This window comes from Abramis brama, assembly GCF_963993115.1.
Source record: "Abramis brama genome assembly, chromosome: 1".
Taxonomy (NCBI): domain Eukaryota; kingdom Metazoa; phylum Chordata; class Actinopteri; order Cypriniformes; family Leuciscidae; genus Abramis; species Abramis brama.
The window spans coordinates 37,688,305-37,712,949 of NC_139963.1; the positions used below are offsets into that span (position 1 = coordinate 37,688,305).

General features: G+C 40.5%; 1 protein-coding gene and 1 long non-coding RNA gene across 4 annotated transcripts; one reads left to right on the plus strand and one right to left on the minus strand.

Annotated features, from left to right (window-relative positions):
- Positions 1-9,303: 9,303 nt before the first annotated feature.
- On the minus strand, positions 9,304-17,317 carry LOC311081208 (uncharacterized protein; the record flags this gene model as incomplete). Its single annotated transcript, XM_084111623.1, has 6 exons — positions 9,304-10,290; positions 10,489-11,381; positions 14,467-15,292; positions 16,622-16,862; positions 16,956-17,009; positions 17,309-17,317. The coding sequence occupies 6 exons, from the start codon at positions 17,315-17,317 to the stop codon at positions 9,491-9,493; spliced, it is 2,823 nt and encodes a 940-aa protein (XP_083967749.1). The 3' UTR covers positions 9,304-9,490.
- A 58-nt stretch (positions 17,318-17,375) lies between these two features.
- Positions 17,376-20,615, plus strand: LOC311096331. Of its 3 annotated transcripts, none has more exons than XR_014608999.1 (7): positions 17,376-17,517; positions 18,439-18,556; positions 18,632-18,731; positions 18,881-18,952; positions 19,869-19,932; positions 20,245-20,316; positions 20,464-20,615. It is a non-coding gene; the product is annotated as an uncharacterized lncRNA (long non-coding RNA). The 3 variants fall into 3 exon arrangements; XR_014609001.1 differs by having other exon boundaries at positions 18,439-18,549; XR_014609000.1 differs by lacking the exons at positions 18,632-18,731; positions 18,881-18,952.
- The last annotated feature ends 4,030 nt before the right edge of the window (positions 20,616-24,645 follow it).

A 24,645-nucleotide genomic window follows, 5' to 3' on the forward strand; every position in this document is an offset into this window, starting at 1 on the left:
AAAAAACCAAAAAAAAAAACATTTGATGACTATCTTTTTAAGACTATTCTCAGCAGTTTATGCAACAGCCCCTGGTTTCACAGACAGGGCTTAGAGTATATTATTATTAGGCCTTAGCTCAATTAAGATAAGTCTATGAATATGCAGAAACCTTGTTTGTGAAACCAGGGGTAAAAAAAGTGTCATTAAAAAAACTAATCCGGAAATGGATTTTCCACATTCTTTCAACACAATACATGTGCACTTGTGCAGAAAGAGTTCTTTTCAGAGTGACAAATAAAATCAGTAATTGTAGGTAACATCAAACCACCAAATCATCTTAGAAATGTCAGGAATCACTGCTGCATTGAGTATCAGTGGGCCAGTTCAAAGTAAATGATATACGTGCGAAGCATTAACACGTAGCCCTTGAGGAAAAGAAACTGTAACTTTTAGAAACTACTACTATTTATAATTTACAGACCTGCTTATCACTTGACGGAAACTCAGTAATCATGTGTCTAGGGGTGAGCGGGGCACAAACTAACGCAGGGCTAGTGGTGACATGTATGGTTTAAAACTTTCCACACGTGCTAGCATGACGAAACTTAGTGTATATACTAGTTGCCATATCAACACTATATAGAGAAAAGGTTGTGCCAAAATTAAAAAAAAAAAAAAAAAAAATCTTTGGAAGATATCACAGAACATTTATTTAACCATGGCAAAAGTAAATTTCTTACTGAGGTTAATTTTTCATCTCTGTTTTCTGTTTATCTAAAATTAGACAAACCTGATATTATTTGAATCTTATACTGTATCAGTTGAGATAGTTCTTTAATGCTTATCTAACCAGCAGAAGACACTTTAAATCCCAGTTGCGCAGGTGAACTATTAGAACTATGCTATTCTATTCTATACTTTTATGAATTCTATTGAGAAACCTTGAGAAAAAGGGGAATAAAAACTGAGAGTCAATGTTCAGAAACGATTAATTATTATTATGTTTTGAACTATGCTGTATAGCTGTGTTTTGTGGTGTGATTGTGACTTTGTGGATATTATTGATTAATAATTATTTATTGACAAAATATTTTAGTTTGTTTTGTATATTTTTTTTATTAGATCAGATAACATTTTAATCTGTTTTATGATCATGTTACAACGTGCCACCTTTCACTTCCATTCTTTTGGGTTAAATCAAGAAAAAAGTATACGCTGAAACAAAACCACATAATTGTACTAGACATCTGGGACATTAATGTGGGAAAAATAAATGATCTGAACCCCAAGTGGATTTACACAATCTGAGAAAGTCAAAAAGTGTTAGGTTGTGCCCCGCTCTGCCAATAATCATTAGGTGGAGAATTCATTTTTGTCAAATGCTTATTTATCTCCTTGTACTGTAGCTATGGTATTCATGTAGTGAATCACACAAACATGACAAGTAAAAAGTAAAATGAATTGATCTGGGTCTGTGACTAGATTCAGTTTCACTTGAGAAGTGCACTTTTGTAAAAAAAAAAAAAAAAAATACATAAGGCAATCAAAACCTGTTCAACTTGATGGTTGACTTTGTTCAAGATCCCTGTCTGAGTAGACTGCCATTTGAAAATTCTGGATTCTTGAGAAATGATTATTTTTTCTTTTTTAAATCCCAGTATTTCTATAATGTGCACTTGTAGTGTGCTTCAAATCTTAAAAGTAAAAAAAAACAAAAACAAAAAAAACTGTAACTGCAGATGATGTAATATTAATGAAATAAAAGGCCACTTACACTTTCATGACTGTTTCAGTTTTCTTTCACTTTTAAAAAGTGAACTTTGTAATGATAAATTAAAAGTTTTACTTTGGAGTCTTTTGTCGCTTTAAAGAAGTGCACTTATTTTGATGTGCTGACTAACACACTAAAGTACATGTAAAGTATGGCCTACTTGATTATAATTTGAGTGTTATTCCATATTACATTTAAAGTTAATATATTCTAAATGTACTAAATTTTAAACTTTATTATTGCAAATGTGTAATTACATATATATTAAAAAAACATTCGGCAGTACACTTTAAAAAAGTCTAACAATGTAAAAGTCGTTTCTGTCACTTTTGATCAACTGAATGCATTCTTGCCGAAATAAAGTATATAAATCTTACTGATCCCAAACTTTTGAATGGTATGTCCACTCACAGTATACAATGGCTCATTTAAAGGAAAATTAATTAAATTAACTGACATTATAAATTGTTCTGGCATTATTAACAAAAAAATATATTATAAACAGCAATCTTAGGGTATGTTTACATGACAACAATGTTCTAAAGAATCCTTTATGTTTTTCACGTACAGACGGAAACATTGTCAAAACAATCACAAGTTCACAAGTTCACATTAAACTGGCAAAGTCACTTTGTACAGAAACACTACATGCTAGTGTTTCCCCTCCCATTGCTTTGTCTTGTGAAAGAATGACATGTGACATGTTTTTGGCATGTGCAGTGTTGGCCAAGTTAGTGAAAATTAGTAATTAGTTACAGTTACTAGTTACTTCTTTTAAAAGTAACTGAATTACTTTACCAATTACTGTACATCAAAAGTAATGTTACTAGGGAAAGTAACTTTTAAGTTACTTTTATGTCTGCTTTTTAAATGTAAATATGAATAGTACTGTACAGTCAAACACACTAAACAATTTTTAGACCTATTTATTGTAGCCTAATCAACAGGACAACAGGCCTTCAAATCAAGCAGTAGTACAAAAGTCCCTTTTAAGACTTGAAACGAAATAACAACTGTCTCAGTCATTTAACAGTGTTTTTTTTGTTTGTTTTGTTTTTTACACCACATTAGGCCCAATGAAATAAAAGTGATTGGCCTACAGTATTAACACTAATTAAAAGAGAAAACAAAGGTGCCTTGAGGTGCTGCATATAATTGAATATGTGATTTAACAAAAGCTTAACAAAATGGTTTAACAAACATGCCTCATGGCAAAGCTAAATAGAGATAAGAGATGAGATACTCAACAAACGTTAAAATGGGCTAACAAGTCTCATCTCTCACCTCTGACCAGTAGCCACAACATTGCTAGCTCTCAAACCAGTTATTGTACCTCAAGAGGAGAAGCTTCTGAAACTTTTGGTCTGAGAGCCTATTCCTCTTTGGAGAGAGAATCAGGTTCCAAAGGCTAAAGAGTCTTTCCACCGGGGCACTGGATGGAGTGGCTGCATTATATTTAAGTGATACTCTCTTTATTAAGGGAAACTGATTCAGAGCGTCCATCCCTGTGGCTCCTGATTTGAAGTAATCAGCTACTTCATTTTCAACAGAGACATAGGCATCCTCCTCACTCCCATCAAAGCAAAATAATTCATCCTCTTTGCTAGACGGCTGGCGCTGTGTTGTTGGGGTTTGCCCTGGGTGCTGATCCTGCTCTGGCACATTCTCTGCATTCTGCTACTGGACTTGCTTTTACCAGGTCCTTCCTCTCCTGGTCACGTAGCCAACGTAACTTAAACTTGAGTAGGGTCACAGCAGCCAGTAGAGCATCTTTATCCTCAAGAACACGTGCAAATCGTGTTCTGATTGCCTGACACAAAGACATAACAAGAGTATTAAAACAAGTTTTAAAAACAAGTGTATTATACAATAAGCATATTTGGCATCAGGGGGTCCCATCAGCCTAGACATTTTTTCTAATGAGAAAGAAAGTCATTCTTTGGTTTTGAAATGATTTAGGTCATTGTTTTATGATTGCTAGACTACTGTAAAAAATTGCTGTAAAAAAACAGCCACATTTTTACAGTAACATGCTGTTTTCCATTAAAACAGTAATATACCGTAGAAAAAATGCATTCTGGATGATATTTGTCGTTTTCGAGAAAGTAGCCTACAGGAATATACTGTGAATTAACAGCGCTCAAAGTTGACACTCAGAGGCTGTGTTCAAAATCACACGCTCATTCACTATTCCCTATTAGTTCACTAATATAGTCCACTTGACTGAGCGAACAATTTCATAGTTAATTCAGTTACTTTTCTAAGTTAGTTCAGACACTGATGAACAACTGTTGTTAACAAGCAGAATCACTGAAGGAAAGAGGAACAAGAAGAACAGAAAAAAAGATTAAATCAACTGAAGATAAAAGACATTAAATCTCTGAAGATCTCAGCAGAGGAGGATACAGCATTACTAGTTTCACTTATTACTAACTGTAAGGGTTCTTCCATTACATTTTCAGGAGACATTCATGGAGTCAACAAAGTGTAATTTTATTGACCGCAACACTTACGTATTGACAACACTTTGTGCAGAAAAAAAAAAAAAACACTGACTCATAAATTGTGCATCAGCACACAACTGAGTTCTGGGTCTCAGATGTTTTCTCAGGGATCCCTCACCCGAACTAACTCAGCCATAGAAAATGAAGCCCTTTTAACAAGCTGGACCAAACAATTCTTATGATTACAGGGGTCTCACAAGTTCTCAATTACATCAAACTTAAAGAGAGAAAGAAAGAAATACATCTATACACAAACTCAAATAAACAAAATAAAAATCACATTTATCATAAAGCCATAGTGAAAATACACTTAAACATACACACACAAAACATCTTTTAAACACATTCAAATGAACACACAACCCCCTAAAACATTGTCCCAAAAACTACATTTCCCATAATTCCCAACCGAATATATAAAGGACACCAGGAAAGGCCACGCCCTTTTAATTCCAAGCCTTTGTTCCATGCTGCAGTCATGGACCTCGGTGGAACCACGGGTAAGATGTACACATTTAAACAAACTTAAATAAAATGTTAAATCCATAGCTTGGTTGTGGTTTCATTTACTCACTAGCGTGCACTCTAGAAATAAATGATTATTGGTTTTGTTGCTCTTTGTGTTTTACAGCACCAAAGAGACAACATGTGTTTGGATAAATAACATTTAAAGAAACAAAAATAATTTGTAAATAAACAGACAAAAACATTAATCCCCTAGAAAAAACAAAATATCAATTTCATATTCAAAGTAAACTAGTTCATTCAGTGTGGCCTTAGCCATCACACTAACAAGTTTGACTATTTCTGTCAGACGTCTAAAGAAGTTATTATTAAAAGGTGACAGAGGTTTAGATGTCATTTTATTTCCATTTGATGTTACCATGATGGTGATCAGTGTTTGCTTTAGTTGGGCTCTGGACCCTTGACTTTTGAACATAAGTTTTTCTTTGGCTGCGATATAGCTGTGTCTTTAAAATACATTTGCTGTGGTAAAAAAGCTGAAAGAAAACAGGATTAGATGACAATGGCTGTTTGTTAATGGTCACAATCATCATCTAGTGGTCCGATTCACTGATCTCATTTATTTTCTAATTTATTTATATGGATGATGTTTTGTTATTTTTGATTATTGTATCACTGTGATTTGACATCCAGAAAATATGAAGGATTTTAAGAGGTTTATGTTCAGAACATTTTGAACTTCTAAATCAGCAGAATCAATAAATAATGCAGCTGATTTGTCTGGTTATTTTCTTTCATTTCTACTTTTTGCTTTTATTTTTGCTGTTGGTTTTGTGTTGACTTAGGAGCGTGTTTTGTGAGGTTCAGATTTGATGTTATCTTTTTTGTTGATTGTCACCATTGTTGAGATTCACTGGCTGATTCTTGACGTTTGTGTGTGTCTATCTGAAGCCATAGATCAAATTTTTTTAGAGAATGATGAGTTTAAAAAATCCTTCATAACTGATCGCGCAGCACTGCTTGATCTTTTGCTGTAGTTTCACCGTGTAGTAATAAAAAATTAAGCTGTATTAAAACAACACATTTTTGATAAGGGATTAGACACGGGATGAGATCGGTGATCCAAACATTATGTGATGACATCATAATCAGCAACACCTGATCTCATTTTTGTTGGCTTTGTGTCTGCCACAACAAATGTGTCTCAAAAACACAGTTACAGCAGCCAAAGAAAAACTAATGTTAAAGTCAAGGGTCAAGAGCCCAACTAAAGCAGTCACTGATCACCATCATGGTAACATCAAATGAAACAAAACAACATCTAAACCTCTGTTTATTCTCAATAGGAATTTCTGTAGACGTATGAATAATAGACATATAAATAAATAAAGTCAATCTGGTTAGTAATAAGTGAAGCTGAATGCTATTTTTTTTGGAGTTGTTTAATCCTCCTTTGCTGAGATCTTGAGAGATTTAATGTTTTCTGTGGCTGAAGTCAGTTGTAGTTCTTGTGTTTCGTTTTTTATCTTCTTGTTGTTCCTCTGTCCTTCAGTGATTCTGCTTGTTAACATCAGGGGCCCTATCTTGCACCCAGCGCAATTGACTTTGTACACCGACGCATGTATCATTCCTATTTTGCACCCGATGCACAGCGGACTGTTCCCTCCACAGATGCACGTCAGTGAATTAGGGAATGAACTTGCGCTCCAGGGGCGGTTCAGCGAAAAGAGGAGGCGTGTTCTGGCGCATACGTTCCCTGGTGTTATTTTGCAGTTCTGGAAAACAATTCCACCACAGACCAGGAAAAACCTAGTCTAAAGTCAGTGGCGCGTTTTCAGTGGCAGGATCAGATGCTATTTTAAGGGCGCATGCTTGGCCATAATGTAGCGTGTGCACAACGTGCATACACTTTGCTTCTCTCATCTACACAGATGCAGCAGTTGACATTTTTGCAAACCATACATAATTACAAGGAAAAATATTCCACACGAGGAAAATCATTGTGGTGTCCATGAAGATGTGAAAAAATAGGCATAAATCTAGCTTACACATTTAAAGGGAATGTGAGATGATGCTCTGATTTATTTCACGTTATGCCCAAACCACACCTATGAGTAATGTAGCTACTTCAGACCAACCCATTTTAGATTTGCGTCGGGCCAGTATATATATATATATATATATAAAATATTTAAAATAAAATAAAAAAACAGAGTAATTTAACAGTAATCAACTGTAAATTAATTTACGGAAAAACAGTAATATACTGTAAAATGTAACAGATTTATTAAACGAAAGAAGTTAATTTCACTGAAAGTTAATGCGATGTCAATAACTAATAAGGAGAGTAAATATTAAACTGAAGTGTTTTATGTGTTTTTGCACAAGATGATACAGGAGAGATCTGTTAGTTTAATTCATTAGTTTTGTGGGTCGCCATTGTGCTGGAGAGTAGAGCCTGTGCTTCAGTCAAAGATGAGCAGAGAAATACTGATGTTATGCTGCCTGTTGCTTTAGTTTATTTAAAAGCAGTAACTGTTGCTGATGCAGTGACAATCTCCTTGCTAAGTACTTTAGCACATACATGTGTGCTATTGTTCGCTAAATATGAACTGCAAAGATTTTAGTTAAAGCCATGTTTTTAACGAATTCACTATTACACATTAGGTGTTTGCAGTTTAATATTAAGAGATTTTAATTTACAGTGGACTCAAATGAAGTAAGTTCACAGTACTATCAGTATAAATACTAGTTTTTGAACTCGAACTGTTTGAAGCAATCGGTTTCCCAAATGATATGAGTTACCTTCCATGGTATTTTTACGGTAACATACTGTAAAAAAGGAGAGCTGTAAATTAACTGTAAAGGGCTGTAAATTAACAGAACATTGCTGGCAACCACAGCTGCCAGTAGATTACTGTTATTTTACAGCACATTTGTAGTTATTTGATTGTTTTAAACACTTACATTAAAGCCATACTTTTGCCCAAAAAACAACATTATAATACAAAACGGGTAAAATACTAAAAATTCAGGGTAACACTTTAGGGAGTTTAGGGAGTTTATTGAGGCAAATGTAGTGAGATTATAGTGAGAATTGTACCCTAAATAAAATAGCAGCTCTTACCTGAACAAATGCCTCTGGTAGGCCATCAAGGATTGCAAGGTGTTTTTTTAATTCCAGAGTCTTGCTTTTAATTCTCTCCGTGCAGAATGTCAAGAGCCACAGTAAGTGGCTTCATCACAATACAATACTCTTTAAAGACCTGATGTTCCCTTTCACTGATGGATTTCAGCTGAAGTTGGGAGGATATTGTATTTAATTCAGCCACAGGTATCTCACAGATTTGAGCTACAGCATCGTAGAACGAATTCCACCTGGTGGTGCAAGGTACAAGCAGCTTCTTAGCCATAATGTTGTTGACAATCTCCGAAGCCACCGTTGACCGACTTGCCTTGTTCCACAGCCCTGCGCATTTTGTGGTAGCATTTCTGTAGATAGATTTCGTTTCCAGTTTTGACATTAGCCACTTATCGACATCAGTGCATGAGATGAGGTTCAATGTGTGCGATGCGCATCTGTGATGCGGGGGTAAAACCACATCATTGACATCGACAGCATTATCTAGCACATCCCCAATGTTTGTAAAAGTCGCCTCATCCTCCTCCAAATGATCTTCAGTGTCTGACTCAGGTGGCTGGTACATTTGAAAAGCCTTAAAATTAGAGCCATTGTCAGTAACAGTTGCGGTCACTTTGAAACATAGGGCATAGGATGAGTGGATGTTGTCTATTTCGGTTGCAATAATGTCATACGTATGTTGGCCCTTGAATCTCTGGCATGCCAGGGCTGATTTCCCACGTAGCATGTTGTTCGGATTAATCCAATGTGCAGTTACACCTAGAAAGCTTTTATTGTAAGCAGTCCAGATGTCTGCTGTGGTAGAAACATGATGTAAACCCTCAAATGTTTTTTTTTAGCTCGACCTGCATTTTAGCATATTCTCTGTTTAAATAGCTGGAAAACATCTTCCTGCACAGTTGCTCCGAGCCTCCATTTGTCACTGGTATTTTGCTTATTAGTTGCCTGAAGGCAACTGACTCGACAGTTGACAGAGGATGCATGTCATTGACAACATTCCTAGCAATCAATTTATTCAGCTCTGCCTGGCTTATCGGCTGCACTGCAGTCCGTGTAAAATCTAGCTTTGGTTGTTTACATGGAGTGGTGCCTTCAGCATCGTATAGGCTGGGGTCTTTCGCTACTAGTTTTGTCGAAGCGTGTTGCTTCAACAGGTGCTTAATAAGATTTGAATTGCTACTCTTAGATGTGGATAGGTTCTTTACACCTGCACATAATTGACAACTCAACACTACATTTTTGTCTTTAACTTCGATGAGCGAAAAGTAATGTCCATACTTCCAGGAGAGAAAGCTCATTCTATCCACACTATCAGCCATGCTGTGGTTTAATGCTCATTGTTCGATTGGTGTATCATTGCGCCACCATAAGGTCCTGTGACGTTAGATCAGAAGCAGCTAAAGTAGGTCTATCTACATTTACATTTACATTTAGTCATTTAGCAGACGCTTTTATCCAAAGCGACTTACAAAGTAGGACTAGATTAAGCGAGTCATCATGAAGAGGCAAAAAACAAAAAGCAGCGCAAGAAGTGCTCAAGATACAAAGTTCAGGCATTATTCAGAGTAGCATAAGCCCGATAAGTGAGGTTTAGAGGGAAAGGGGAGGGTTTTTTTTTTTTTTTTTTTATGTGGTTAAGTGCTCACGGAAGAGATGGGTTTTCAGATGTTTTTTGAAGGTTGTCAGGGATTCTGCATTCCGGATGAGGGTGGGGAGAGCGTTCCACCAGCATGGAACTGTGAATGAGAATGTTCTGGAAAGTGATTTTGTGGCTTTCTGGGATGGAACCACGAGACATCGCTCGTTGGCCGATCGTAGGCTTCTGGTAGGGATGTAGACTCGTAGGAGTGAGTGAAAGTAGGAGGGAGCTGAGCCTGTGATAGATCTGTAAGCAAGCGTCAATGTCTTGAACTTGATGCGAGCAGTGAGAGGTAGCCAGTGCAGTGAGATGAACAGAGGAGTGACGTGGGCCCTCTTTGGCTCGTTGAAGACAAGACGAGCTGCAGCATTTTGGATCATCTGTAGGGGTTTAGTTGCACATGCTGGAAGTCCGGCCAGAAGAGCATTACAGTAGTCAAGCCTAGAAATGACCAGGGCCTGGACGAGAAGTTGTGTTGCATGCTCAGTTAGGAAAGGCCTGATCTTCCTGATGTTGTGCAGTGCAAACCTGCATGATCGAGCTGTCTTTGAAATGTGATCTGTGAAGGTCAGCTGGTCATCAAATGTTACTCCAAGATTTCTCACCGACCTTGATGGGGTGATTGATGATGAATCTAGCTGGATAGTGAAGTTGTGCTGTAGAGACGGATTGGCAGGGAGGACGAGAAGCTCAGTCTTTGCCAAGTTGAGCTGCAGGTGATGTTCCTTCATCCACGTCGAGATGTCCGCCAGGCAGCTTGAGATCCGTGCAGCTACTGTGGGGTCATCTGGTTGAAACGAGAGGAAGAGCTGTGTGTCATCAGCATAGCAGTGGTAGGAGAAGCCGTGTGCTTGTATGATGTGTCCCAGTGATGTGGTGTAGATGGAGAAGAGGAGGGGACCAAGAACTGAGCCCTGGGGAACCCCTGTGGTCAGTTGATGTGCTCTGGATACCTCGCCTCTCCATGCGACCTTGAAGGACCTACCTGTGAGATAGGACTCAAACCAGTGGAGTGAAGTTCCTGTGATGCCCAGTGATGAGAGGCTGGACAGAAGGATTTGATGATTCACAGTGTCGAAGGCAGCAGACAGATCCAGGAGGATGAGGACTGAAGATTTGGAAGCAGCTTTTGCGATCCGTAGGGCTTCTGTGACAGACAGTAATGCAGTCTCAGTTGAATGCCCTTTCTTGAAGCCGGATTGGTTGACATCCAGCTGGTTGTTGAGAGACAGAAAGGATGTTACTTGGTTGAAAACAGCTCTTTCAAGTGTCTTCGCAATGAATGGTAGGAGAGAGATAGGTCTGTAATGTTCTACAAATGATGTGTTTAGCGTTGGTTTTTTAAGCAGTGGAGTAACCCGAGCTTGCTTGAATGCTGTAGGGAAAATGCCAGTATGGAGGGATGAGTTGATGATGTGTGTGAGTGCTGGTAGAAGTGTGGGAGAGATGGCTTGTAGAAGGTGTGAGGGGATGGGGTCTAGAGGGCAGGTGGTAGGGTGACTGGAGAGGAGAAGTGTAGATACTTCTTCCTCGGTTAGTGGAGAAAAGGAGGACAGAGGGTTATTGGCTGTGGAAGGGGTCGGTCTGGGTTCCTGTGTGTGAGGAGCTGAGAACTGACTGCTGATAGATGTTGTTTTGTTGGTGAAGAAGATCGCAAAATCGTCAGCAGTTAAGGAGGAGGCGGGTGGTGGTGGAGGTGGACAGAGGAGAGAGTTGAATGTCTTGAAGAGTAATCGTGTGTTGGAGGAGCTGTTGATCTTGTTGTGGAAGTATGAAGATTTTGCAGCATGAACATCAACAGAAAAGGAAGAGAGGAGAAATTGATACGTACTCAGGTCAGATGCGTCTTTTGATTTGCGCCATTTCCTCTCCGCTGCCCTGAGTTCAGTCCGGTGTTCCCTAACTCATTTAAATTTCAGTAATGTCCATACTTCCAGGAGAGAAAGCTCTTCTATCCGCACTATCAGCCATGCTGTGGTTTAATGCTCATTGTTCGATTGGTGTATCATTGCATCACCATAAGGTCCTGCGATGTTAGATCAGAAGCAGCTAAAGTAGGTCTATCTGTCTTCTTGTCTGCAAGCGTTAATTTTTCACAAAAGAGAGTAACAAACTCATTTAAATTTCAGTAATTGTAATTGCGTTACTTGATTAAAAAAAATATTTAGTTACATGCCCGTTACCGCTAAAAGTAGTGGAATTACAGTAACGCGTTACTTTGTAGCGCGTTAGTCCCAACACTGGTCATGTGAAAGAATGACAAAAATATATATAAAAAAAGGATGTGCAAGCTCCATAGTACATTTAGGGGTTATGCTTTTCACGGAATCCAGTCATAAAAACGTACTCTGTTACTAACGTAACCTCGGTTCTCTGAGAGTAACGGGAACGAGTATTACGTCGCTAGACACTATGGGAAAACTCCTTTTCTCGAGAATATTGAAGCCTTTATTTTAAAACACAGTGCAGAGCTGTATAGCATGCTGATTGGCTGGGCTGCGGGAACCACACGAACATATGGTGAAGCGGCGAGGACGTGCAAACTTATCAGGGCGCTTCCCGCCTTGCACGCGATGTAAACCGCCAAAATGAGCGTGGCTACTGACTATATTAGCAGCCCATATCGCCATAGGAATCAGGTTAAATCGACTGAAGCGACAGTACCTGACCGTGATGCTTAATAGCACGGCCGTCTACCCAATACTCGTTCCTGTTACTCTCAGGGAACCGAGGTTACATTAGTAACCGAGTACGTTCCCTTTCGAGAACGGTTCACTCGTATTGCGTCGCTAGACGATATTGGAACCCATTTCAAAACGCCGCGCCATCTGAACTACCGTCTGGGTCTGTGAAACTCGAGGCTTATAGTAGAACTAAAAGTCAAAACCAACGGGGACCAGACAGATGTCGGAGCCCACGAAAGGATACCTAGAGGCTTGGGCCCTTCAGGGGCCAAGATCTCCTAGATAGAAAGGACTCGTGCCTGCAGAGCCGGCACCTCCAAGTTGTAAAACCTCACAAATGTGGACAACAAAGACCAGCCAGCCGCCGCACAAATGTCTTCAATTGGTACACCACTGGACCATGCCCATGAAGAGGTCATACCCCTTGTGGAATGAGCCCTGACGCCTATGGGGCATTGAAGCCCCATTGAGGTGTAGGCCAAAGAGATAGTATCTACTATCTAACGTGACAATCTTTGCTTCGTCAACAGGAGCCCTTTGGTGCGGCCGCGAAGCATGCAAAGAGCTGTTCCCACTGCCTGAAAGGGGCAGAACACTCCAGAGGTGGAAGTAACGAATTACAACTACTCACGTTACTGTAATTAAGTCGTTTTTTTGGGTACTTGTACTTTTTTGAGTATATTTTTAAAGCTGTAATTTTACTTGTACTCAAGTACATATTAAACTAAGTAATCTACTTCGCTACTTGTAAAATCACATTTCGTTACTGAGTACAATTTGAATTGATATTCAAATCTTTGACTGGCATTTCGGTAGCCAATAAAAATATTCGATCGTAAACGGACCAATAAAACCCCTGATATTTGGACTGAATTAAAGCCGCCGCAGTCGCAGCAGGTTTTGAAGAGCTGATCATAAGTGAAGAAGACGAGGAGCTCAGAGTGATTAATGGCTGGAATGAAAGTTTGGAGAAACAACAATCTACATAGTAGTATTGTCAAAATATCTATATTTTGATACATATCAATACTGAAATATCTGTCAATACTCATTTTGGCCAATACACCGATACGATACCAGCTGCGCGTTCTCATTCTCTCATCTCAACGACAGCGAGTTTGACACACCCGCCTCCTCTCAGCGCGGGATTGCAGGTAGGCCTATTACGCATAATTTTATTAATACCTGCAAGTTTCTATGGCATATTTTAATGGTAAATATCACAAGTGCAATATTATAACGCTAGGGCACATTCATGTTATTGCAGAAAACTGGACGCGAGCTCTCAAATATACGAATGAACTGGACTCGGATATTGAGTGTGCGCTCTCGGACTGTGTCATATCATGTGCAATCGCGAATCTCTCCAAGTGGTTCTCACTGCAGACTCAAATGACGTCCAGCTCCAATCTCTCCATGCTCTTGAATTAAACGTTGTCAAAAGTTATGAAAAATCTGGTCTTTTTTGCAAATTAAATTCAGCTTGAAATCAAGCTTCCTTGTGCTGTGTGTGAGCTATTGCAACAGTTAACGTTACCCTATTGTAAAGACAAATACACTGAGTGAGTAAATATTTAAGTTAGATTATTGTAATGGTTATAGGTCAATGTTTAAATATGTAAACAAAAGAGATTTAAATTAAAATCTAACCGTATAAAGTGGACGTGTCTCTTGAGAAGACTTGAATTAAACTTTCCCATTAAAATAGATTACTGTTACAATGAGTGTTGTGCTTTTCGATGCTTGAAAATAATGATTGCCTTGACAAAATGGATGGACAAAAATGTAGATATTAAAATATTTAGTTTGTGGTAGTTTTCCCGATGGTATTAAAAATTATAGGCTAGGCCTACTGAATACTGACATATTTCAAGGTGTCATATTGAAGTTAGAAATTCCAGTATCATGACCACTAATGTCCTTCAACAATAGGGTAAAAACGTGTTAAAAGTAGCTATTTTTTACATAAATCTATGATTTGGTTGAATATTTATTGGTAATACATTAACTATCGCCAGTTAAAAAGTAACTAGTAACTAGTACTCTGAGTAGTTTTTGAGAAGAGTAATTTGTACTTTTACTTAAGTACTTTTTTGACACCAGTACTTTTACTTGTAATTGAGTATTATTTCAGCAATGTAACGGTACTTGTACTTGAGTACAAATTTTCAGTACTCTTTCCACCTCTGGAACACTCTATATAAACTCTGAGAGCCCTGACGGGGCAGATTAGACTGAATTCTCTCTAGACTTAATTCTAGACTTAATCGTCTTCCGACAGAGGAAGGGCAGACAGTGAAATGACCTGGGCTCTGAACGGAGTTGAGAGCACCTTGGGTACATAGCCATGTCTTGGTTTGAGGATGACATTGGAGTTGTTGGGCCCAAACTCAAGACAGGAAGCGTTCATGGAGAGCGCTTGGGAATTGCACACTCGCTTGACCGATGCTAGGGCTAGTAGGAGTGCGGTCTTTAGCGAAAGTGGCTTTAAGTCAGCCGACTGAAGCGGCTCGGAAGGGGGTCCCCTAAGGGCCCTGAGGACCGTGGATAGGTCCCATGAGGGTATAGAGGGAGGACGAGGCGGGTTCAGTCTCCTGGCCCCCTTGAGGAAGCGTACGACCTGGTCGTTCCTTCCTAAGGATTGGCTGGCCACAGGAGTATGGAAGACTGCTATGGCCGCCACGTATACTTTGAGTGTGGAGGGGGTATGACCCGTGTCCAGTAGCTCTTGTAGAAATGAACGTACCAGTGGTATTTCACATGAGTAGGGGTCTAGGTTCCGAGCTGAGCACCAGCTGGTGAACACTGACCACTTGAGGGCATAGAGGCGTCTCGTGGACAGAGCTCTAGCCTCGGCGATAGTGCTTAGGACTCTTTCTGGGATGTCCCCGGGTACCCGTTGAGGGGCCATACATGGAGGGCCCACAAGTCGGGGTGGGGGTGCCAGATCGTCCAGTTCGCCTGAGTAAGGAGGTCCTTCCTCAGCGGTATGGGCCAAGGAGCTGTCTCTAGCAGCTGCATCAACTCGGGGAACCATGTCTGGGTCCGCCAGAGAGGGGCTATTAGGAGGACTACACATTTGTTCTCCCTGATCCGTTCGATGACCTGGGGAGCATTGAGACCAGAGGAAATGCATAAATTCGTGGGCCAGCGCATCCCTGTTCTTTGCAAAGAATGTTGGGCAGTGAGAGTTGTCTTCTGAGGCAAAGAGGTCCACCTCTGCCCTCCCGAAGACACTCCAAATTAAGTGAACCGTCTGAGGGTGGAGAGACCATTCCCCGGGGGGGGCATTGTCTCGAGATAGCATGTCTGCTCCCTGGTTCAGTATGATTGGTACATGCGCCGCTCTTAGCAAGCGCAGGTTGGCGTGTGCCCATAGCAGAAGCTGCTTGGCCTTGACCTGAGACTACTCTGGCGATTTATATATGACACCACAGCCATGTTGTTTGTCCGGACCAGGACGTGGTGTCCCGCCAGGCTCGGGAGGAAGATTTTCAGGGCTAGAAAGACTGCTCTCATTTCGAGGCAGTTGATGTGTTGGCATTTCTCTGAGCTCGACCAGAGGCCGGAGGTTGGCCAGCCCTCGCACAGAGCCCCCCAACCTAGGTTGGAGCAGAGACCATTTATATAAGAGACATGCCACTTCCTCAATCCTCAATACAACTATATAAGGAAAACCCGTAACGGCAAAGATGGCGGTTGTATGCACATGTCCCGCTCCTCCCGCTGGAAAGCCAATCATCTGCTTTTAACAGTCAAGCCGGGAAACATTTAAGCCTATCGTCTGGTTCCACTGACGCATGCGCACAATTGAGGTTTTGCGACAGCGGAGACGATTTGGCGACAGCGAGTTGTGGTCTGTGCAAGATCAGATGGAATCCACATGGAAGAGGGTGATAACAACGCGAAGGCACCGGACTACCAAGGTAGTTAAAGCATTTTATATCGACCACAAATATGTTACCTTACATTCTAAGTAAAAGACACAAAATATGTTGTGTTATCAAGGTACGGCGTAGCTAGTTAGCCAGCTTTCCTACATAGCTAACGCTAACTTAGCTAACTTTAACGATAAGCAGAAACGTAAAATTTAATTGACTCTAGATAATTGTAGTTAAATACCTAATTTGTGTGGAAAAACTTAAATGAAGATGCAGACCAGTTATAGTTGTACAAACTGAGTATTTATTTTGACCGTGCGTATTTTACTGTGTGAAGCTTGGTTGCGAGCTCTGAGCTCGGCCCCCATCCTGCACATCACGTATTTGTTTAAGGCCACCTTTTCAATGGCATTTGAGTGGGCAGGGTGAATGCGGTGGAGGTCGGCGAACACACTACTGTCCCTGAGCGAGGTCTTCAGCCTTGCCGTTAGTTTTTTTTTTGCCCATGCTTTGGGGGGGATCTTTTTAATGATGCCCTCACATTTACAAATACATTCATTTAGTAAGGAAGATGGCTGAAATAGCCTAGATGTGGTGGTGTATTTTTTCTTTGAAATGAAGGCATCATCCTCCGCCAGAGCGTGGTAGTTGTGCTCGGCGTCATTTGTCCGCACGAACAAACTTTCACATTCTCCACACTCTCTCACTGATGGCTCTTGAGCCACTTTCCGTGCGACCCAGCCAGACACATAGGCAAATGCCTCCTTTTCGCAACTGTCCACATCCGGTATGTCCTACAACGAGTAATATCGAATTTAGTGAATTCTGAAATATTACAGAAACATCTATTAATTTTTGGATCATATCAAGTCATATTCAGTGATCACCTGCTCATTAACCATTATTTGCTCTTTATCCAGCTCTTCATTTTCACATTCACTCTAGGGCACAAAAGAGCACTTTAAGATAAAGTTGCATTTTAATTCAGCAGGTTGTAATTAAATGACCAAGTAATAAACAATTTCACCCAATCATTATGTTGCTTCAGGAGCACAAAAGAGAGGTGTGTCTTTGGATTTTTAAACAAAAATGACATCAACATTTCAGCAGAATTGCAGATTTTACGTAACAACTACAACTGTTTACTAAAGTATTGGGGAGGCTTAATTATTTTGGTATGACATGATTGGGATTGTCATGATATTATTGTGTGTACCCTTCCAGTAATAAAGAGTTATACACTGGCCATACCTGCTCACTGCGTTTCACAGGAGTAGACTGCAACAACTGAGTGGCATTATCAGGAATGCAGTTTGTAGCACTGCCCTGCAAGCTGATGATGTTAGCCACTGATGCACTCCTTAGTGCTGCAGCAAATTCCCTGGCAGTGGGTTGAAAGTGGTGTCCTCCCTTTCCTCTGATGACTGAGAACAGGTTCTACAAAGAGAGGTAAGTGCATTGTTGTCAGTATAACTTTATTCAACTGCTTGAGGCAGAACTAGGGTTGGGCGATGTCTACCAATTTGGCATCAGACGATGTCTACTGTGAAACATTGCGACGGTGACATCGGGAGGGAGGGGAGGAGAGGGGTTACGTAACATTCTCATTTTCCACTCTTTATCTCATCAGCAATTTCGATTTCGGCACGCTCTGCAGCAGCTGACTACTAAGGAGCGAATGTACAGTGACGTGACATAACTGCCATATTCAACCTGTGCTTTCGTGCTGTGGCTGGCGCTGAGCCAGAGACGGACGCGCTCAGCGCTTGCCATAGGCTATTACAACTGTTCAGTGTTTTAAACCACATGTTTATTTTAGGTTTCAGACATTTAAATACATATAATTTATAGCAAAACAATAGATTTATAGTTTGTAAAATGCACAATGGTATCTATGGAAGCAGCAATAACAACCCATTCAAATATATTTGCCGACATATCAGACACACAGTGTAAATAACTATAAAGTTAACTCTTATTATTATGTATATAGCCTATTTATTATTATTGCGATGCCGGTGTGGTGAATAATCCGGTCACTTTTGGTGTGATGAGTCCGGGCTTAGGACCCAACCAATCCGATTGGTTCAAAGCACGTTTTATGGGTAATCGCTTTAGTGCCTGGTTACAAATCATACAAAATCATTTTATTATAGAAGACGTTTGTATTACGTTATAACGAGTCATTCATGTATTTAGTATATTTTAAATTATACGTTTCATACTAGTATTTAACCGAAGCTATAGATTGTCAAATTAAACTTTTCTCGTTGTTAGTGTTTTGTTAGCTCAGATCATCGGATAATGTTAGCTGTATGCTATGCTATTATCTAAGCTAAAATACATTAAATACATTATTTGTCTTTGTAGGATGCAGTGTGATCCATTGCCATCCTCATTGATGTCCAAGGAAGCACCAAGGGCTCTCATGGCCTTCACATTTGTGGACCCCTGGTCACAGACAATGCATTTGACCTGAAAGTAAGATGTAAGTTATTAAGGATCAATCACCTTTTATTTTGGCATTCTGTTTTTCACTATGTAATACACAACATGCATTCAGTCCAGCACTGTCGAGGCGGGTGACGGCTTCCCTCAGTTTCCTGGCAATCTCCTCACCTGGCATGGCAGATTTGCACAGGAAATAGCCGATTGCCTAAAAGGTGAAGTGTGAGGGAGGAAAGATGTTTTTAACATTTGTACATGTATGTACTCTTCTGAGTGTACACACATAGTAGTGTTTCTGAACTTTGTGGATGCTTCCAAATGTTTACTGTACTGTTTGTACATTGTGCCCATTTATATTTTGCAGACCTGCTTCCATTTTCCATTTATGGCCCTAGCCAGGAACACCATAGCCTGATGAGCCTGGGAGCCATCTGGTGTAAGACCATCAATTGAGTCTGTTTTCCTGTTGTAGTCAAGGTGGCCTTTTATAGACATCTCGTCCAGCACAAGGGAACACATCTTCTCTTCCTTTGTCATGGTCTTTGTTTTTGTTTTTGTTTTAATTTTTGCAAGAACACCATGCAGAAATCCAGGCTACAGAATAAATGGAAGTATTGCTCTGTGTTAGTTCTTGCATACTCTGTGATGACATTCATGATTACACTAAAGTTGCAAACGTGTATTTGGATTTGTGCACTCATGATGTCAGAATAGCGCAAGTTTATGTGGGATGAGTTACGCGGCATAAGTAGAGGGTGTGTCAATGCGTTATGTTTTTAACTCACATCAAAGCTCCCCAGACTGCCCATTATGTGCCTCCTTAGAGTTGTTTTACTGGGCAGCTTAAATACTCTCTGGAGTTCAGAGTAGCACCTTGGGCTGTGGCTGAACAGTTGGACTGCCAAATCCTTCTTGCTGGTCTTGTATCTCTGGCCATGTTTGGCCACCCTGCCCATGGCAATTTGCATCTCAAAGAAATCTTTGGTTGCCTTTGGAAGGCAGTCAGTGGCCAGTGGCTGATAAGACTCCCTGCTCTTTCCTGCTGTCTGCTGATGTTGCAGTCTGCAAGTAAAATGACTGGAATATTTACAGTTATGTACATTACATTTTATTATCACGACTTGTGCTATTACACTGCTTACGTACTGTTTTTGGAGTTTTCTTATTTTAAAGTTCATACGGAACTTGAGCTGCCGCATTTTGGCCCTCTCTCCCTGCAGGAGCCTTTTAAGTTCCTTGATTTTCTGTAAATATATTATAGGATGTTAATATGATACAGTTTCTATGAGTAAAGCATCATGTTGGATATGCAGCGATCACTAATGCCATTTCACCTTGTCTTTCTCATTAAGTAACTCTGCCACAACCACTTGACACTGTGGAGTGTCTTGCAATGGCACCACTTCATGAACACCGGTATGTACCTCAGAATCTTTAATCATATTACACACAGTATTGATGCATACAGTTTTGGTGAAATCTACATGTTGTATATCTGTTCCTGCTCTGTAAACCTGACCGAATAAATCATTGAAAAGATGATAAAGAACAATACACAATATTTAAACAAAGTTAAAAAACCTTTTAATTACACTTATTCACTGTCATGTGCTTGGAAAGAAAGAAAACAAAACATAAGGGGGCAGGGGGTCCATGAATATGATTGTGAATCCCTTTTCTATGGGCATTTTTTTCACTGTATTTGGGTACCTCCTTCCTGTTGTACAGGGGTGTGCCGCCGATAAAGGACAGGGATGGCTTTGGGAGCCAGCCGCTTTCTTTTACCCTTAAAAAAAAAAGGTAACTTTATACAGGTACATTACACATTACTACATTAACACAGTGTTTATCAGTCTCTGTCTATACAATACATTGTTATTACTGATAAAGTGCAAACCTGCTTATATTTAAATAATGGAGCAATATTGACCATACTTTTGATATTAGGTCCTCTGGCCAGAAATGATCTTCACAGACCACATATCCTCCCCTTTCTGCCTGTTTTTGTCATGTGGGAGGACAGATCTCCCCTCCTTACATTATGAAGCCATTTCTGTCTCCTGTGTTGATTAATATTTTAATAAAATACATCATCAGAATGCTGTGTCAGGCTTATTCTTCATGTGGTATTTCGTGGGACCAAATGTATTTTGTTTTTATATTACTTGACATTTCATTGCCTAATATTAAGGCTAAAATGAGAGGTGCTTTATGCAAAGTAACTAACTCGTTCATGAACAAATCCATGTTAAATGCTTAAACCTGAGTAGAGCACCATAGAAATAAGCGTTTTAAATGTCTTCTCTGATAAGTGTATCTGAACTGTGTTTTTAGCTATATGGTCTAGCTATGTAGCACGTTAGCCTAGGCTAGCAAGATATACAATGACAATAGTAAGCAAGCTAACGTTACCGGGAGTCTAACGTTAATGGTTAAAACATTTAAGACGTTACCTTTTATTCTCCTTTGGGAAGGCGAAAAAAGATCGCTCACATCCCACTCTGTTATTGCACCCATAGAAGGCACATAAACGTGGCATATGTATTTATTTTTTACTTTAAAGTTATGGAGTAACTTTAGAAATGTACAAATCTCTGTCTTGATGCTAACGTTATTTTTGTCCGCCAAAATACGTTACTGTTTGAAAAGGCGGCAGATTTGATATGCAGTGTATGTGTGCGTTGTGTAAATATAAATGGTAACGTTATAAATTGTCTCTGGTTATATGCTGACTGTATCCCTAACGTCAATAACCACAGCATTTCTTCAAGGGTTTTAACAAAATAATTTTATTTTACAGAACACATAACGTTATACAATGAGATTACACAAAATTCTGTCCATATCAGGGGTAGACAATGCAAAGAAAAAGTGAGACACAAGAATAACAAGACACAAGAAAATAATAATTCAAAATATTGTACTGTACACTGATAAAACAAATGACATTGAGCATTTGTTTAAGTGCTTGGCACAACACCGGCATTCTGGATAGAGACGTAAATGAAGTTGGTGTCGTGAACCCTTGCGCATGCGTAGTAAAAGTATAACCTGTGGGGAAAAAGGTGTTTTAAACCTTATTTTGGGGCAAAGTCACCAAACTTTTTCAGTGATTTTTATCATATTCTACTGCTGTTTCTATACATGCTTTTTTTATGTCCCGGTGACCAGTGAAAGTGCAGTTCTAACTCTCTGCCCATTCATTTAGATAGGAGCCTGGTCTTGTTAGTCCGAAATAGCTGCCCGGAGGTGTTGCCAAGATGGCGGCTGAGTGGCACGACTTGCCTAAAAGGACTTTGGTTGGAGGCATCCGTCGTGACCACCTTCCTCCTCGAGACTAGACCCATGCTTACACTTGACTGGTACCAGTTGGTGTCTTTCCAAGGGGCCAGGGCTTTGGTACGGCCTTGGTTCACCCTGATACGCAGGTGGCCAAACTGCCACGCATGGGCCGGGACTCGGGGCTTCAGCCAGCGCTGGAGGGGACACATACACAGTAGGCCTAACTGGAGTACTGACGATGCGGAGGCCATAAGGCCCAGTGCCCTTTGAAACGTTCTGAGGGGCAGGTAAGAGCCCGCTTTGAACGAAGCCGCTAGCTGTTGAATGGAGAGAGCGCGGGTTGGCGTGAGGCAACTCTCAACAGAGTCGATAACTTTTCCCAGGAAGGTTATACTTTGGCTGGAGGACAGTACACTCTCGGAGAAGTTTATCCTGAGCCCAAGGCATTCTAGATGGCTGAGGAGCCGTAACTCGGCCTCTGACAGGGCCAAAATGAGCCAGTCGTCAAGGTAGTTCAGAATGCGCATTCCCTGCTGTCTCAGGGGGGAGAGAGCTGCATCCATGCATTTCGTAAACGTACGAGGTGCCAGTGACAGACCGAATGGCAGGACTGTGTACTGATGAGCCTGCCCCTCGAAGGCGAATCTCAAGAATGGCCTGTGATGGGGGGCTATTTGGATGTGAAAGTAAGCATCTTTCAGATCCACTGACAAAAAACAATCCCCTGGGCGAATCTGCGAGAGGATTTGTTTGGTCGTTAACATCCTGAATGGGCGTCTAATGAGGGCCTTGTTCAGGTGTCTGAGATCTAGAACAGGCCTGAGGCCACCATCCTTTTTCGTCTTGACAACTCACTCGTCTCCGTGCCCTCGTGTCCTCTGACACCGCCATTTTTTCCTCCGAGGTTCCTGGAAGACGGGAAACGGGAGGGCGCGAGGGGCGGGGTTGCTCTCTAAAAAGAAAGCTATTCTTCGAGCGCAGAGAGGAGAGCAGCATGTTCTCGCAATGAGAACAGCCGCCCTGAGTGATTGCAGTTTCTGCATGGTTTTTGCCCAGGCAGGAAACGCACTCACGGTGCTCTTCTGTGTGATGCAGAGAGGCTCTGCATGTGAGACAGTAGGGGCACGGCATTTGAAACCGCCGCACTGCTCTTTTAGATGGAAATTTGCCTTTTAGGCGGTTTTGCTCATTAAAGGATATGTCGCCGGAGGGCCGCAAGGAAACGGCAAATCAGCAGATGACGGCGTCGAGTCAGAAGCGCTGAGCAGGATGCCGCCGTCCGCTGAACTGCTGCTGCAGATTCGCTGTGTTCCGCTGCTGGGCTCGTTCGACGGTGAGAAGGCTTTCAATCAGGAGAAGATCAGCGAAGAGGTGAGTCGTTGTCGCTGAAGGAGATTAAATCTGATTCCTTTGGCGAAATGGGCCGCTAATATAGTCAGTAGCCACGCTCATTTTAGAGGTTTTTGTGCGCACGAGGCGGGAAGTGCCCTGATAGGTTCGCGCGTCCGCGCTGCTTCGCCATAGGTTCGTGCAGTTCCCACAGTCCAGCCAATCAGCACGCTATACAGCTCTGCACTGTGCTGGCTGTGCAGCTGCACTGCGTTTTAAAATAAAGGCTTCAATATTCTTGAGAAAAGGAGTTTTCCCATAGCGTCTAGCGATGCAATACAAGTGAACCGTTCTCGAAAGGGAACGGAATTTATTGTAACGCGGAATTTCACGGAATTTGTACATTTTTTGACGAATACATAAAAAGCAGTACAGTAAACTTGAAATCAAATCGCGATCTAGACTAGTGTGTTTGAATATTAAACCGCAAAAGACTATTTAAATACGAATAGCCTACTGCATGAATGAATGGTGCAGCCGACGCGCAGTTTCATTTACCTCTCTCTCTCTCTCTCTCTCTCACACACACACACACACACACACACACACCGAAGCATGCTCGCACTGTTTTTTTTGCCTAATATGAGGACATGAATGCATGGACTTCATATCCAGACTCTAGATCCGCTTTGAAAGTCACTTCGTGAGCATTTAACCGCTTTACCAAGGTGTCAAAGGTCTTCATGGCAACCCGTCAAAATAAAAGTTTGGTTCAACTTGACAGAAATATATTACTGTTGTACAGTAGAATTTATATACGCCTCAATGAAATAATAATACTAACACTAATACAAATAAATTATCATCAAAACTTTATTTTTTGAGGAATAATACATTTTTCTTCCATGTTTTAACAGTAAAGCTCATCATTGTGCAGCACGTTGTTTGACAAAAAGTTTGTTTAATTTCATATGATTTAAAATAAATTAAATTAATGTTTTATGTCTTCATTTAATTACCAGGAAAAAAACAACAACACCGAATTTGTGTGAAAAACAAAATAAAAAACCTTTCATTGAATAATGATAAAAACGTTCTATAAGTTTAATAATTGTATAAGTTTCATGACTTCAATTAATTAGACATGCTTTTTGATTACTAAAAATTTTATACCACATAGGCTATCCGTAACACGCCCACTCCATGATACTAGTAGTTTCTGGGGGTCTACCACCCCCCCTGAAAAAATCCTATAGAAACACTGCTACACGCATAGACCTTATGCGCCAGAGAAACGAGGGCGCCGCCATCTTTTGAATATTGTCTTTTAACTTCCGTTTTTGCGGTCGCTCTGTATATTTCTATGGCATTGCTTTCCAAGAGTAATTAGCTTTTGAAGTGGATTTACTTAATGTAAAGTTAACGAAAGTTATCATGAGGTCTGTAATGTTTAAAGCAGATGACTAAACAAATGTCAGTAGACCGGGAAGATTTTAAAACGAGCCGTTCATTAATAAA